Source organism: Gallus gallus, chromosome 4 (genome assembly GCF_016699485.2).
Source record: "Gallus gallus isolate bGalGal1 chromosome 4, bGalGal1.mat.broiler.GRCg7b, whole genome shotgun sequence".
Taxonomy (NCBI): Eukaryota; Metazoa; Chordata; class Aves; order Galliformes; family Phasianidae; genus Gallus; species Gallus gallus.
In genome coordinates this window covers 75,515,751-75,533,288 of record NC_052535.1, presented here as the reverse complement: position 1 = coordinate 75,533,288, position 17,538 = coordinate 75,515,751, and the positions used below count along the sequence as shown (strand labels likewise).

Here is a 17,538-nt window from a genome sequence, read left to right as displayed (position 1 = left end):
ATCTGTATTCCTACATAATGTAGCTGGACTAAAGAATACATTTCCTCCAGCTGAAAGCCTACCCCTATGCACGATTAGCAGACCTTCTGCATCTCTACTATATCTCACACAAGCACACTTTATGCAGCATGACCAGAAGGAAGCAAGAAAAATATGAATCCTTTGCCATTTCTAAACTGTAAATTCAGTCAACAAATTGATCAAAATATTACAAATGTTTGGATTACAGGGACAGAGACAGCTCAATATGTAAAACAATATACATTTATTTAGCACAAAATATTCATGTTCAAATAGAAGTGTATGCTTTTTCCTAGTGTTTCTGTACTAACACAAAGGCATTTGGCAAAACTGCTATTTTATCCTACAACTGTAGGCCTGATAGCAGTTCATAAACTGTAAGGCAAATTAGGAACTCCTTCTCAAGTTATTAATCACTATACAGTTCCACTAACTCCTGCAGAACATACACAAGAAGTGTTAGAAGACTAGGACATACGATCACAGTGTTTCCTATAATTACAGCCAACATAATAGCAGGGGTAGAGCTATGTTCCCAGACAGAGAAAGAAGAAAAAAGACAACTGAAAGATTCTTGGTAAGCTGCTAGAAACAGTGACTGAGAAAGGTATCCAATCATTACATATGAGATTACACAACATTAATGCAATTCCCATTTCAGAGAAAACAAGCATGTCACCATATAATGCTAGGATTTAGGACATCTACAGACTCCAAAGCCTGCAGCTTCCATTTAGAGACAAATGCATGATACTTTCTGGTAAATAAACGCAGATAACTCACAACAGACAGCACAGAAATACTACTTGAAATTTGATTCCAATAATGACATCGTTACAATCACTGGATACAGACGACCACTCAAATTATGCTGGCAGACAGACTTTCCACAGCTTCTCCTTTGCTGAAGTTCCACCGTCTTAGGCATCCGACATCAAAGATGTGCTGGAACTAGTTCAGTCTTCCCTCCTGCAGTTATCACCTGGATTAGACTCCCTGAGTTTGGTCGATTCTTTCCTGTTATCCAGTCATAAAAGGTTCTGTTTTTAAATAAATAAAGAAAATAGGATGGGGAGGATAAAAACAAAAAAATACTATCAGGCTCACCGACAGGAAGTATAAAATAAAGGCCCAATTATTCTCCTTTTTCTACCCCCTCTGTAGCAATTTCTGCATTGTGTCAAACACTGCCAATGTGATCATCGGATTCAGAACTTCAGTCAGACGGATCTGGAGAAATCAGAAGCGTTTTCCAGCACACACATGGGATTTTCAGAACACCTCAAAGGAAAAGGCCGGTGTTTAAAATATCAAAGGTTTGCCCAAGTGGAAAAAATAAATACACCGAAAGGGAGAGGCAGGAGCTATATAAGTTGCCTTTATAGCATACATCACAAACACAGACTTATGGCTAAAATAGGGTTGGTAAACCTTAGAGCTGTTAAAAATTACAGGTTAAATGATTGTTTTTCTCTCCCATATCTCTGTATTCTATTCCTATTCTCTCCTCTTGCATCCCTTACCTTTCAGCTTATGTAAGTACCTCTTTCCAAGTTCTTCTTTCTTAACCCATTGTTCTGCCAACAGAGCATCTTAACTGTGAAAACAGTCTCGGCAGAAGCACAGAAAGTTTAAGATATCCAAAATATGCTGAATACGATGGGCTCATTCTGGACAGCACACCAGAATACTGCTCATCAAAACTAATAAAGAAAAAAATATTTTCAGGTCCATCAACCACTCCATCATTGCAGACTTAGCAGCTACCATTTTGGAATGTCCTGCCATCTGACACAGTAGCTTCTAGGATACAGCAGACCTCAAAATGCAAACACGATATGAGAAATATCTTTCCTGAGATGGAAATGTCACCAATGTTTAACACCACTGGAATTATTCTCTCCAACACCAGTGAAACTGTCAGTTTTCAAAGCCAGATTTAAAGTTAAGAGAATTAAAAGCTAAAAAAGCAGAACACTCAACCTAATTGTGCTACAAGGAAAAAGATCTTTAGAAGTAAAAAAGTTAATTTGTACATAGACAGATGTTCTGTATTGTAAAAATCCTAACTTTTTTTGAACATTCCTAGACCAATTGAAATCAATTGACGGGACCCTGGTAAATAGCCACATTGAACAGCTGCATGGGCTTCTTGCACCAAAAACCAATTTCCACTCTGCCATCCCACTGAAAAAAAAAAAATCCACATCACAAAGAAATCAAATGTCAACACTAAACTGCCCTCCGAGCAATCAGCATAAGGTGAATGTTATTTCAGTGTCAGTTTTAAAAGCTTTTACATTTGTAAGAGTAAAGACGTTTTGTCCTTTACAATGTGTGAAGGCAAATATCTGACTTCAAAAACGCAAGACAACTGCATCTCTGCTCTTCTGTTTTTATGTGACCAACCTCAGCAGAATCTTTGCTACTGCCCATCACCTCATAGAAGGCAGCACCTACACACCTTCTCTGAGAGCAATTAGACACAATAAGTCGTATAGTCTCAGCCTGTTGTTCAATAAGCTACAGCTACTGACTCCTGCATCTGCAACTTGATTTGTCTAGAGCCTTTACTCTGGATTTCAACTACTTAAGGACATCTTATCACTGTAACTGATGGAGAGATGCTAAAGTTGATGGAGTTGGGCTAATTTTCTCCATTTAAGAAGCTTGCACAACTGGCCCAACGTCATCTGGAGACCTCCAGAAGCAGGGAGATTATGGGAAAAGAATGCCCAAATCCACGACAGCCATTTAGAAAGAGTAGGCAGGAAGATGCAACAGCAGAAGTGACAGTAAGAAAAGCTTAGTTATCACATGCATACTCACTCAGCAATGAATTCTAAGGATGTCCAAGAGCTGAAATCTGCATCAGGCATTGATTTCCTGTTCGCTGGTGTATCCAAGGTAACTCTGTGATTAAAACAAGATAAACCTTTATTTATTCATCATGTTTCCAATAAGAGCCACCTGCTTCTTTTCATTGCTGTAACATATGCTTGAATTTTATACCATGCAGTACAGATCTCCCTTGCTTTCTCTACACGTTAACAGCATATAACTATCAGTTCCAATGTACATCAAAGGCTACAGCCTGTAACCCCTTAGCTCTCTGCCTTGCTGATGACATCCAGCCCACCAGGCCTATCACTTAGCTCACAGCTCCCTCCCAGGCTCTCTCATGCAGACAGGCTGTAGCAGTAATACTCTCGTCTATATGTATCACACAGCACGTGCCCTACTGCTGCTGCCCTCAATCTCTGCACTTGCAGCTCATTCAAGTGGGTGTATAGGCCCAATAAGTTTTGACTTTGATGATGTTAAAGGCTCAAGTTTTCAGAACTGTCTTACTGCTATGCTGTTGACAATACAGGATATAATTACTCTCAAGAACTCACTCAAGCACAGAGTTTTGCATGAGACCTCTGCAAATCCAGAATGGCCAAAAGTGCAGTGTTCCTGCTGTCTGCCTATCTGCAAAGCTCTGTAGAGCACTGTGTTAGTGATCCCAACACTCTCAGTGCTGTTGTTTTCTGACCTGAAGGAGTGTGCATAACAGTATGCGTACGAGGAAAACACACAGGCTATTTGAGTACCGTGGACAGGACATCACAATCACAGCAGTGCAACTCTACGTTAGGGCAGTAATAAACAATGCAGACAGAGGTAACTATTCAAACACTTACGGTAAAATAGCAACAGCAGCAGAGCCAGATGGCAAGCCGCTATTGGCACCAGCCAAACTCTGACACAGCTGGTGCACTGCTCCTTTAGCCATGCCATAGCCAACCATCCCTAGCAACAAAAAACAGGCAAACTAAAGCACAGTTCTCAATATCGTCGGCAGTATGACACAAAATCACATTATTTAATAATTAAGTTTTAAATCACTTACCATAGCCAGAACAGAATCAGATTTAAAACATACAGAAATACAATTAAAGAAAAAATAAAATTCAAATTTACAAAAGAAAAACAATCCCAAACAAAATCCTTCTAATAGACATCCAGGAACAATGAAAAAGCTTGGAGCATTACTGAACTGACAAACGTATTGCTTTCAACATGTTCAATTAATGTTCCAGAACATACCCTGCAGGACCAACAGAGTTAACCTTACTAGAGTTTAGTTTTGTTGTTTTCTAAGTGTGAAGAGACTCGCTGACTTTAATCAAGCAGTCACCTGTTAACTTCGAGCATAAGATTGCAGTATTTACAGGTTTGGACCTGAGCAGATATAGCACACTCCTCTCCAGAACAGTAATTCACTGCAGCAGCATCATAATTCTGACAGACCCTCTGGAGAAAGCTACAAAAAACTGACAAACAGAAAACCCAGTCCTGGCAGAAAGCGACTAAACAACCTGCATGTAAATCCAGCTTCTTCAGGAGCACAGCTGCTTTTTAGACAGCCAGTACTCAGCAGTGTAAGATGTATGGGAATGAGAGCACGCCGAGTACTGTTCAAGTATAAGAGTTGGACAGTCAAGGTGCTACAGGTCTCAGCTGTCTCATGGTACACATCTGCCAAGACAATGCCAGCCCAGACAATGATTAAGCACATAGGAAAAGGACAAATGTACTTTGTTTACTACAACTGGATGACTTTCTACCTCTCTGCACATCTCCTTTTCAAAGTACCCGAGGAAGTATTCTGCAATAAAGGTACAAAGGTAATTTTGCATTACATAAATGTTTCTGTTATACTCAATTAGATATACTGTATAATATCCACATTTATTAGAAGGAATCACTGTCAGCAGTAGCTCATTTTATTTTACTGTAAAATATTTACACTTCTATCATATTTCCCTTGTCTGTAAATCAAATATCAAGTCTTCGTAAACCTTTTCTATGTTTCTTAGGCATCACTGTTGAACTCCTTACTGTAGCTATTGCATTATTTTCAGTTTTCTTCAATTTGCATTGAATCAGTCAACATTTTCACATAGAAAAAGAAAAATCACAGGAAGAGCAAACAAGAAAAAGAGGATTCCTTCCTTAATGGCTGGAAATAACAAGCCAGCAAGTCGTATTTGCAAAAGTTGAGTAACAAATCTTTCCCAATTCTTCCTGAAGTTAATAAGCTGCATGTGTTTGCCCAAAGCACTGCTGTGTTCTTCTAAAAAATCCAGACTCATTGAAAACTGCCAGTTGAAAACATAAAAGCAAACCACTGATTCTTCTGCTGTGGTCCCCACCTCCCAAAACGATCCAAACAAAAGACACTATGAAAGTTTGCCAAAGTTCACATTATTTCATTTGTAGATGGTCAGTCAGTCACAGACAGTAAATTACGCATCTGTTTATTCACATAAAATAAACCTTTTATCTTCAGACCATGCCAGATGCAGCTGTAAACTTAGAAGGTAAATCATTAACTAGAAAATACAGCGTGTTTCTCCTGAACCACTTCAGACATGGCTTTCAGGAACGTTCATTAATTTTATAATGTGCTTTACAGTGTTAGTAGCTATGTCCCATTAAAGTATTGCTAAGTCACTTTTATTTCCCAATTTCCTAGTGTATTTGTGTCAAAAAACTTTCCTTGCCTGTGGGCTTGTGTGCCTTTTTCTTTTACAGTGCTCCCAGATTTCTTTCCCCATGCAGATGGGAGTGAGATTTAAAAAAAAAAAAAACCCTTAGAAAAGTTTGTTCTGAATAGGTTGGAGGGCGAAGTTAAAGGTCAACAAGCTTATCTGTGCCTGAAGTGAAGGTGAGCTGGAATCAGAACACAAACAGGACAAGCACATTTCATAGAATCAGCCAAGTCATCACTAGTTGAAAAACTGGGCAGCTTTGGGACTTCACTTCTTCAAAAAGAAATAAGAGATTTAACTTTATTTAAGCACTGTACTTACAGCTTGTTGTGTACTTTTATTCTTCACTATCTTCCACATTATTTTTTACTGTATCCTATATTAGCCAAATCCATTTCACTAATGCATATCAACTATTACCTAAATACCGATTCTGTTTGTGCTCCAACTTCAAGAAATTCAGCGTTGCCACCTGTAAAATTACACTTACATTAAGCATTTCAGCAGCAATTTTCCATTTGTAATGGATGTCAAGAAACCGGCAAGTGAAACTACTCTTCAAGAACAATACTACTCAGATTAACACAGAGGTATAACTACTCATGTCTCAGCAGGTACCATACATGATGGCATTTTACCTGGAGTTCCAGATAAAGCAGCTTGAGCACCTGTCAAAGTCAAGAGACCTCCTTCTTTCAGATGCTTTGTGGCCAGGTGACTGGAAATAGTGGATGTCCAAACGCTTTGTTTCCACATCAGATCACAGTTTTTGTACAAAGCTGATTAGAAAGATAATTAGTTATAGTAACTATAAGAAAAAAGATTTCTAATTCTGGTTTCCTTCCTATCACACATAGTGCAACGGTACTACACAAAGTCCTATAACGACATGCTTTCAATTATTTTCCATGTCCACATTGAGTAAAATATCAATTTATATCTTTTCCATCTCTGGGTGTCAAATCCCAGCTCTACAGCATGTATTCTAGGCAATTATCTGCTTTCTACCAAAAAAAAAAATACAATATAATAACATCAGATAGTTCCATTAGCTCTCCATTAATGCTTATACTCAGTTCAAAGACTTCCAACTTCCTCAAACTTCTATAAGATCTGCTTTGATCTATGTCAAGGATCTGAAAATCTGCACATTAACTTCTTCTCACTCTGTAGCAGCATGATCTCTCTTTCCATTACTTCCCCGCTGGCTGCATATAGTTACACTCCACTAGAATGCAGAAAGAAGACTCCAAGAGATAAAAGAGTTAAACGAAAATATTTCTTATCACCAGATTATACCACAAATCAAGAACAATACATCTGAAAGTAATCTGTTGGTGTAAATATACTCATCTATTAATCTGTACTATACCAAGCATGCATCCTAGTGCTTCTATGTACCGGAGAGCAAATTCTACTATAGCAGCCCATTAGGACCAGGGAGAACACCCATAACTTCACAAGGAAGCACTTGTCATTGTTTTTTTCTCCTTTCCATGCAGGTACTGATAGCAAAAAACAATGACTGGCCATGTCAAAGATCTTACTGTTCAGAAAGAATCCTTTTCAGAACACAGCACAGAACAAGCATGAGCAACTCAGTGAGATAAGCTGACCACTTGATTCCAAGGTACCCTGCTGTCCCACCAGAAGAACTACTATAAATCAGGGTTATGACCAATCACCTTATTTCCAATACCGTGCATATTTATTACAATCCAGTATAATGTAATTGTGGAAATGCATTCACTTTGATTGAACTGTGTATGACTTCTCACATTCTCTTCATAGGTGAAAATTTTGCCTATATTGTCTGAGCTGGGAAATGGGAGGAGAATACATTTTAACAGATTTACTCCATACAGAAAGCAAGGTGCTTTTTCTGCTATTGTTATTATTCTCTATACTAGTAGGAAAAGCAAAAAATTACTTTCTGAATATTACATGTTTAAAAGCTTTGTAAATCTATGGACCCTTTTTTTTCCTCTAGTGTGGTCTTGAGTTGTTAACAGCTCTGGATTGTACAGTAACAGTCCAGAGAGCTGCAGCACGCAACCGCAGCTTTATAAGTAAAGCAGTGAACTGGGCAACAACATCGATAGCAGCTCTACTCAGCTGCTATCTTATGTAAGCTGCCTGCCTTGTCAAAAGTTAGTCCACAGATAACAATACTGCACTCCTTTATATGGTGCATCACAGTTTACCAGTAGAAAACGGTGCACTAAAAAACTCTTCTGAGAACAGTGAAAATGTAATGGGCACCAACCATTCAGAAACATGCTAAGATGCACTGTGACTGAGCTCTTCTGTACTGTTAGGCTAACATCCTCCTCCAGACTCCAGAAGAAAGATGATCTCAAAGACTTTTATAGCCACGATTTTTAACAATTCCTCTGGGATTTCATTCCTATATAGACTGGCACGCACAGGCTTACATTTAGCTTTGGCACTGCCTCCAGCCCATCCTCCTGCTACACATAAGATCGCATCCACCTTCTCTTCACCAAGCAGCTTTCCAATCTCTGCTGTCACCTTCAAAACACAGAAGAAAGACATTCTGAAGCCACTGTCAAGGTAGAACTGTTACGATAAAGGAGTAAACACCAACGTAAAGCAGTAAATATCAAGATTGCTTTAAAGTTACTCAACTATGTAACTAGAGGAAAAAAACACAACCCAAAGCAATTTAAACAGCTGCAGAAAACTAACAGAACCCGTCAACCCAGGCTGAAAGATAACTAAAGATGACGGTCAGCTCATACAGTGGGTGATGTCACTGGAAATAACTGATTTGAGCACGAACAGATCCGGCCCTTACCTACATCATAAGCTATCTTTCTTCATCATGATTATTGATTTCTTTGTGAAGGGGCCTCCCTGCATACTGTGCCGTTTAAGCACACGGGACAAACAGCCCCACATCTGCACAGAGCCGCTTCCACAGCAATTCTGGTGACAGCACAAGGAACAAATAACTGAGCGTTTGCCTTCTCACTGCTTGCGCCTTAACCACAGGAGCTGTGCGTCACACCACTGCACCTGACACGGAGCCTTACGGATACACAGCAGCTTTTTCTTCACAACTGGTGATGCAGTTGGTTATAAACTTCCTGAGCCGCGGGGAAATGGGACCCCACTGCAGCCTGCAACCACGGCACCGTCCCCGCGCGCTCCCACCTGCTCGGCCTGCTCGGTGAAGGACTCAGTTGCTCTCACCACCACGCTGGCGCTGGCCTCCTCGTTCTCGGCCAGGTCGATGCTGGCGACCCACTGCGCGGTAAGAGAGCCGTTAGCGCCGACCCGGGGGCACACAGCTCCCCGCTGCCCAGCCGCCGCCGCCTCCCCGCACCCCGTCCCGCTCCGTCCCGCCCCCGCCCGGCGCGCACCCAGTTCCTGGACTTGAAGTACTGCACGCACTGGGACCCCAGGGCCCCTCTCCCGCCGTACACCAGCACCCTGCCGGCCGCAGCCATGCTCGCTGCTCACAACCTGCCGCTCGCCTGCACCGCTCCCGCTCGGCAACGCAAGGCAACCCAACCCGACCCAGCCCAGCCTTCCCCGCCGCCCAGGGCCGCCTGCGCATGCGGAGCGGGGCCAGGTCCTGTCAGGGAAGAGCTCCGCCCGCCCCCGAGGGCTCGGGGGAGGTACCAACGCCTGCGTGCCCCGGCGGCGGGTTGTGTTATTGCCTTCGGGGAACGTTGAGATGGTTAATTAATTAATTAATTAGTGGCTCTATAGGGTTTGAGTAGCAGTAACCGTAGAAGTCGGCCCGGCCGTGGCTGTGTGCAGGTGGGGCACGCAGAATCACAGAATCATTACGGCCGGAAAAGACCTCTAAGATCACCTCAGTCCAACCATCAGCCCGTCAGCACCGTGCCCACTGACCGCGTCCCTCCGTCCCACATCTCCACGTTTCTTCAACACCTCCAGGGTCAGTGACCCCTCCACCTCCCTGGGCAGCCTGTGCCAATGCACCTCCAGGACAATCGCTTTTTAATTTCCAACCTGAACCTCCCGTGGTGCAACTTAAGGCCATTCCCTCTCATCCTACCACTGTTACCTGGGAGGAGACCTGTTACCTGCACACAGCTCCTTTCAGGGAGCTGTAGAGCAATACGGTCTCCTCTGAACTTCCCCTTCTCCAGACGGAACAATCCCAGCTCCCCCAGCTGCTCCTCATAAGACCTGTGCTCTGCCACATTAGCAGTGCTGTGAGCTCTGGCAGCAGTGACATTTAGGCTGGCACAGTGTAAGCACCAGGAGGAGCACACAGCAGAGAGAGACGTCAGCAAAATTCTGCTGCCGATTTCCACGCTTGTAATGCTTTGTAGCTAATGATGCTTTTAATAATCTTAAATAAATACAATTCTACTCCTCATTTTCTTCCCATGTGGTTATGGTATAGATCTCGGTGTCATTTGAGCGAGACAATTAAACCTCTGGTGAAACATTAGCTTTGCAATAGATATAGGATTACCTTCAGCAGAAAGAAGCACCACGGCGCTGCAGGGTAACGAAGCCGATGCTTGCAACCATTTCAGGATGTTGTCGCAGCAAGATGTATTTTTGGACTTGATTTTTAACCATACAGTTTAATTTCTGGAGCTTCAAAATACAATGAAATGTATTTTGAAACACCTGCTGTTCAGTTGTGGATTTCGGAGCATCAGGAAAAAATGAGAACGTGCCTAATTGCTGCAGAGAGGCCTTGGAGATGAGTCCCTGAGACCACTAGGATGCCCGGCTGCTTTAAAAAGACTTTATTTGCCTTGGCTTCTGTAATAAGTTTTGCATCTTTTATCTTGATTGTTGTCGCAATGGGGACCCCGAAGTGGATGACTGGGAAGATCCTGTGCAAAACAGGGGCTGAATTGGTCAATGCCACAGACCCGGAGCTGGTCAAGTTCATTGGAGAAATTTACTATGGACTCTTCCGAGGTGGCAAAATACGTCAGTGTGGGCTGGGCGGGCGTCGCTCCAAATTCTCAGGTAAGTGCAGTTGTGGTTGGATCCCGAACTCGAATGTTTAGTTCAACTCTAGAGGGGCTCCGTTTTGTTTGCAGAACTTGTAGCATGCAATTCATTATCATTAAACTTGTATTCATGGCTTGCTTGTGGTCTATATGGTTTGGGATTTGGGTGGCAATGTAAAAGGTCTACCATTTCATGCTAGTTTTTTTTTTTTTTTTTCCTCTGGTTATGTTCTGTAATCCTGGAATCAAGAAACAAAACCCCTAGGGCTCGACTGAGGGTTTCCCTTTAGTCTTGTAAAGGGAGTGAAAGTCACTGTTTGTGTCCCAGACTGAGCTATAGAAGGAAGTACATTTGAGGTGACCCTGTAAGTCACACTATCCCCTTAACTGAAGCTTTCTAAACTTAATCTTCTTAACTGAAGATGAGTGTTGCTCTGCAGTATTTCTGTGCCTCAGTTGTTGCCTTCTTTGTTGAGCTCCTCACTTTCTTTGTGTGCATGTGGTTTTGTTTTCTTTTAAGAGGTAGAGATGTATTTAGCTGTCCACACTGATGCATTTCTCCATCTGTCCCAATGCAGATGTTTTCCATTGCAGATCCTCCTAACTTTATTAACGTGTTGAAGAAGTTTGTAACTTCTTTTCTGGTAACTCTGAAGACACACACACACACACAAAAATGCTGAATGTGGACCAGTCACATTTCAGTAATCAAAGCGGCTGGCAAGTAGGAAAGCAGGGCAAAGTTCTTCTTGCTCTGCTCAGCTGCTGTTTCTTTGCAAGATATACAGAAATACAGTCCCAGTTCTGTCACCCTATCCACAGCTGTGAGACAGAATGACAAAAAAGGTAGCCAATACCCTTTGCAATCTTTCTACAACTTTCTGGACTCATTAGTATACTTTCTGATTAATTACAGTGTAAGCTGAGAGGAAGGCCTAGTATTCCACCATCACTATGGGGTGTGTTGATACATATCTGGAGGACGTGATCCTATCCTTCTTGGACAAACAAAGCCCTCACTAATGCTAATAAGAGTTTTCCCTGTTAGAACTATAAAACTGGGTCATTAACTGCAGTGGACACGACTGTGTGGTTAGGTAAACAATTGTGCAAGAGATTTTCCCTTTTAAATACTTTAATAGCTCTATAAAAGTTGAAAACTTTGCAGCGCTGGCATCAAAATCATGGTAGTACTACAGAGCTGTCAGACTCACCTCCTCCCGGAGGTGTTCCATTCATACTGTGTCATCTATATGAGACCCATGTGGTTTTTCTGGAAGTGCTAAGGCACATAAATTGGTGTGAGATGTTTATGTTTTGACATCTGAATCGAGCCCTGGGAACCAGCTGGGGAAGCAGACATTTGTCTGTGTGCACGGCAGACACAGCTGGAATGTGTCAGCAGCCCCCACGGCAGTGTTCTTCCTCAAGATTCTTTCTTCTTTATTAAGCCAGGCTTACTGCTCATGGCTTTGAAAAAGAGGCAAAAGAATCCTTAGAACCACCCTGATGCTGACTTATAGTAAAGCTAAACACTTTGCTTTTTTACTGCCAGTTACTTTCCTGTGAGAAAGTAAGCCAGTTTCTGGCTTCTCATTTCACAGAATCACAGAATTATATTGTGAAACCAAGAAGAGAATTTGAAAAGTGAAACCTGTGAGATTAGGAAATATGAATTCAGAGTAGATCTCACTGGAGCCAGTAGGAAGAGAGAGAAAGAAGAATCATATGAAAGAATAAATCAGACAGGAGCAGCACCTTATCAGGCAGTAAAGGCCTGGATAAGGAAACTGGGACTCCTGGACTTCAAAGGGATGAAATTAAAAGCATGGGACAGGACTGGGAAACTGAAAAAGAGGAGTTTGGAGTGGAAAACAAAGGTGATTAAGATATTAACACGAGATAAATAAAACATTACTCAACCCCGAATCCTCCTTCACAGGTCCTCTGTGAAGGATTTTTCCTGTGGTAGAATATATCCTGTTTGTCTGATACACTGAGAAACAAAGCATAATGAACTAAGATGAGGGTAACCACCTGAACTGACTGCTTCTTTGAAAATAGCCTTGTTTAGGTATAATCTGAGTTCATTGTATGAGCACAGTGTGCTGTTTTTATTGTTGTCAAAAAAAAAATTACACACTGAATAGATGATTTTTTTCTTGCCAGTTTTCCCACATATGGTGAAGAAACTGAATACAGGCCTACATGTGATGATAATAATGTTCCTTTGTGTGGCCATTTCCTTTTCTCTGGTCAGTTTTGGATTCTGCATTCTTAACGCAATAAAAGTTCCCTACCGGGCTATTAAGGGTCCAGCAGGAATATGCCTTTGGAATTTCCTTGCAGGTAAAATAATTTACCAGTACTTTTCATCAGGTCACATTTGTAAAAAAAAAAAAGAATGTTAACAGCAAAGCTTCTCTTGCCTTACAAAATATCTCCTTGGTTTAAGTACTTGTGAATTAAATGAAGTTGCAGTAAAATCTCATTTACCAAAGCAGAACTGTTAGATGGTATTTCAGCTTATTGTACCTCGTCAGCTTATTATAGGAGCTGCAAATGTTGGTCTTTACAGTCACTGATAAAGGGACCTCGTTGCAAACACTGCTGTAACGCTTGGCCGTACAATAAAGGCTAAGCATTTTGAAGATGTTTAAGCCATGCCCAAGCCTATCTCGTTCTGCTCACTTTTGTATTTAGTAAGTCTTTCTGAAGCACAACCACAGTGTTTTGACAGCAATGGTGAACGCTTCTTCTGTTTTGTTGCAGGTGGATTCGTAGCTCTTGCAGTCACCGGCTTTATGGCTGCTGTGAAACTTCACCGCCTCACAGAAAGGATCGCCAATTTTCGGGAAAACGTCTTTCAGTTTGTTATCTTAGAAGAACAGTTTGAGGATTGTTTCTGGATTTGCGTGGCAGGCGCCGCAGCACACGCAGTGAATTTGCTGCTTATAGCCATTAGTTGTATTAATTTCCCTAAAATTAAGACTAAAACAGAAGAGGCAAATGTTACAGCCGAAGATATCATGTACTAATAAATCTGCGTAAGATTTCTTTGGTGAAGAGAATTGTCATGTTAGAAATGGCTTCTTGGCTTTTCGGCTTCTGCCTTGGATGGAGAACTTTGGTTTAGACATGAGTAAAGATGCCACGTGTGAAATTCTGCAGTGTGTCTTAAGGTCAGTCTACAGCACCAGCAATCAGCACACATGGGAAAGCAGGATGAACAAATACTACAAATATCATTTTCAAAAATGGGCTGTATGTGCAATATATGCTGCTGGCAGTTCTGAGAAAATTTACATTTTAAATACTTCAGAAAAATAAGGTGAAAAATAATTTCACCTAAACCAAATGTCGTTTTTTGTTTAGAAAGCAAATACGTTCATCATAAACCTTTGATAACATAGGATTGTTACAGAACAAAAAGACTGGGTGTTTGCCAGTCAGCTTCTCAGAATTATCTGGGAATGTCTAAGAGAGCCATCTAGGACATGTCTGATGATGGTAAACTGCATTGAAGAAGGAGACCTCACTACCTGTGGGGCTAAACTTAGAGGGAAGCACAGGCTACAGGTGTATGATAGTGTTTAAAAACAGAAATTATCAAACTCCACAAAGTAAAGAAGTGAGAAGAGTAAAGTTTATGGGATGCTGGTAGGCTGTGAATAAATGACTGGCTGCATGACGAAGGTTTCATTGCAAGTTCTGGAAGTAAAGCAAATAGAATCCAAGTAACAGTGCTTTTAAATGATCTGAAAAGTGTAGTGTTAGTGATCTTCAACCTCCTGTCAATTCCTGCTTCTGTCTGAAATCAAGCAAAATAAATATATGATGAAAGAGGACGAAAATGAATAAAAATGGTTACATGGATGGAAGGTACCAGGAAGTGCCCTAGTTCTGACAGGCATTTAAGCAGTTCTTGCACCACAAATAGTTAATATTTCAGTGAAAAGAATATACCATTAAACATGTCCTTTTTTTGTTGTTGTTTGTTTCGTTTTTTGCTTTAATTACTATAGCGTATATATATTACTTTTTTAGCAATAGGAACTACAGATAACTTCTGAATTTCTTTGAATGAATGAAAGAAGACATTATCTAAGTTAATGTCAGTGAATTATTTTGTAGTCAGTTGCACTTTGTCAGACCAGCAGGTTGTGTGACTCCATTCCTGTGACAAGTTCTTTGTAAAAGATAGTAACATCTGTAGGATTCAAAGTGTTTTTAGAACATCTCAAGATATTAAAAACAAAACAAAACAAAACAAATTATTTTTTTCACTTGAAAACATCTCTTCACAAAAATAGTGTTGTAAGGGTCATTTTCAGAAGTGCCTAACACTGTGTTTTATGTACCCAAATAACTGGTTTTTATCACCGAATTGTGCAGAACACTCAGTAAAGCAAGTTACCAGAATAAGCTGATATTTAACGTTTTTGCTGACTAAGCTGCTTATGTAGATATTTAAATGAGGATAACTCAGCTTAAGTCAATGAGTTTGACATCTCTGACCCAGATACTTATTTTCCTCCCTCTTTGTACTCTATTTACATCTAAAGACCAATGAAAACAGCTGTCTTACGAAGAAAATTCTACTTCCAGTTGGTATTCTTATAAAATACATTTTGCTATCATACACAGCAGGCTGAAGCCACTGAATGCTGCAGCAGTTTATGTGCACACTCTGCATGAGGTAAGAAATTGAAACGATTCAATTCGTCTTCAGCACATACTCGGCGTGACCAGCAGGCATTTGGAAAGGCAATATCACAGTTTCAAAGGAGATGTCATAAGCCAAAGTCAATCTATGGTTGTACTGAGCAGTCTGTCTGTTACTGTGTGCTACACCATCTCTGGTTTTGACCTTTGACTACAAGGTCAGCAGGATTATGAGTGGAGAACTTTGCGCACCTGCTGCTGCAACAGGCATTAATAATCTCTTTTCTTCAGTGCAGTGTTAGCCACTCTTTTTTTGTTGTTGTTGTTTTTGTTTTTGTTTAGGAGCACAATAAATAAATAAATAAACAAATAATATGGGGCGGTTTCAAAGTTTTGGTAAGTCCGAAGCACTACAAAAAAAGATTCCTAATTTATACCACTTACCTCAGTGCTCTAATTTCACTGGTGTTCTCATCCAGACTCTACACTGAGTCACAAGGGCAGGAGGATGGTGCCATACCCTGTCCATGGGGAGGCAGCAGGTCAACCCCTTCTGTGACGGTGCCTGTAGTGCTAACAGCACAGTGCTTCTATGGTACCACCACCTTCCCTGCCCAGAAAATTCAGAGTGGCTCTGAAATGCAAGACCTTAAACTGACAGATAACCACGCAAACAGAAAATGAAATGCTTGTCATCTGTAAATGTTCTGTGTGCATATAATTTAGAAGTAGTTGTACAAAAATAGTTATATTGTAAGATATAACTTAGCCTCCACTAAATGCAGTTCTCTCTAGGAAGTGAAAAGGAAGCAGATTAAGGGGTGCACTATGCTGAAAGATAACTTTGGCAGTGCTTTTCAGTAGTATTAGTGTGTATGTATTCCAAAACATTTTTCTTACTGCCAGTGAAATGTGTAATGCCCCCAAGGCTTCCTCAACAATGATCATTTAAACTGTTACTGAATAAGAGCTGTGGGACTACTTACTCGGGTAATGGCAAGACTGCTGGACTGCTGAACTGGATTCCTTGGCAGGTTGCAGCAGCTCTGAAAGAACCATTAGAGAGCACTGTGTGAGTAAAGGACAGCTGTGCTGACCAGCTTTTGAATCTTGTTTTGAATCTACTCAACAGTGGAGCACACTCTGCAGTAATGGTCCAAAAGATGTCTGATGCCAGATCTGTGAAACATTTCTGAATCTTACTGTGGGATGTTGTAGCTTCCTGAGCTCAATGATGAAATAGCATTACCATCCAATTACTGCTTGTGAGAAAACAGTATTTTCAGTTCTCTTTAGAGCAAACAGAAGTATTTGCATGAATCAAACTGAATTGAACATATATAAGGCTAAATTAATGTTTCAGCTGCTCAGGTTGTCACAGTTAAGCACAGCTGAGATACACTGATGGGAAAATACATAGAATGTTTACCCTTCTGTTCCCTGTTGGAAAAAAAAAAAAGGTTAAATACAACCACACGTAGTTAAGCTGTATAATTACAAAGCAATCCCTAAGGTTAGCGATGGCCAACACTACCATTTAGGCCTTTTCAGCTGTCCCTTTTACATCCTAAAACACTTTCAGAAAATCTGGAACTTGATATATAAAGAGTGATTTACATCAGTTACACATTTTAGCTATGCTTCACATAGAGATGCGTGCTCGACATGTGGAAATGAAGGCTTCTTTTGGGGGACTTTTTATTCTGGAAGATTTGAAGCCCCAAATGGGTAGATTTATGAGGTATCTGCCATTTGTGAAGTGTTTGTCCAGAACTTCAAAGAGATTACACGTCAAATCCTATTCTTCCATAGAATTAAAGACTACTTCAAATGCTGTGAAAACAGTCATTCATATCCCTGCAGAGTATGGAGATGCTCCGTGAAGGAGGTAGGGAAGCTAAGGGGCCATTCCTCAAAGAACGAAGAAACTATTATTTGTATATAAGAACCTCTCCAAAATAAACAAAGATAAGAACTAACCACTGCTTTGATTCTGTATTAATGTTATGATTTAACATTAAAAATGGATGCAATTTCCATCAGTCATTTTCTCTGTGTGACATTGCCCTTGGGGGAGGAGGACTGGGGTTGCATTTTGTTGTTGTTTAAATGTGACGCAGGGATTGTAACTGCTTTCTCTCAGATCCTAATGAACTCATGTCAAGATGTTATCATAGAATCGTTTGAATTGGAAGGGAACCTTACAGGCCATCTAATCCAAGTGCCCTGCACTGAACAGGGACACCTACAGCTGGATCAGGTTGCTCAGAGCCCTGCCCAGACTGTCCTTGTGTATGTCTAAGGATGGGGCAGCCACCACATCTCTGGGTGACCTGTGC

At 41.0% G+C, this 17,538-nt stretch overlaps 2 protein-coding genes across 2 annotated transcripts; one reads left to right on the top strand and one right to left on the bottom strand.

The window, feature by feature from the left end:
* Positions 1-246: 246 nt before the first annotated feature.
* QDPR (quinoid dihydropteridine reductase) lies at positions 247-9,081 on the bottom strand. Its single transcript, NM_001006566.2, has 7 exons — positions 8,948-9,081; positions 8,739-8,831; positions 7,997-8,093; positions 6,200-6,340; positions 3,708-3,816; positions 2,851-2,934; positions 247-1,061 (listed from the first exon to the last, which is right to left on the bottom strand). The coding sequence occupies exons 1-7, from the start codon at positions 9,032-9,034 to the stop codon at positions 956-958; spliced, it is 717 nt and encodes a 238-aa protein (NP_001006566.1). The 5' UTR covers positions 9,035-9,081; the 3' UTR covers positions 247-955.
* Positions 9,082-9,184: 103 nt separating this feature from the next.
* Positions 9,185-17,231, top strand: CLRN2 (clarin 2). Its single transcript, XM_003641249.6, has 3 exons — positions 9,185-10,550; positions 12,704-12,883; positions 13,307-17,231. The coding sequence occupies exons 1-3, from the start codon at positions 10,298-10,300 to the stop codon at positions 13,570-13,572; spliced, it is 699 nt and encodes a 232-aa protein (XP_003641297.2). The 5' UTR covers positions 9,185-10,297; the 3' UTR covers positions 13,573-17,231.
* Positions 17,232-17,538: the final 307 nt, after the last annotated feature.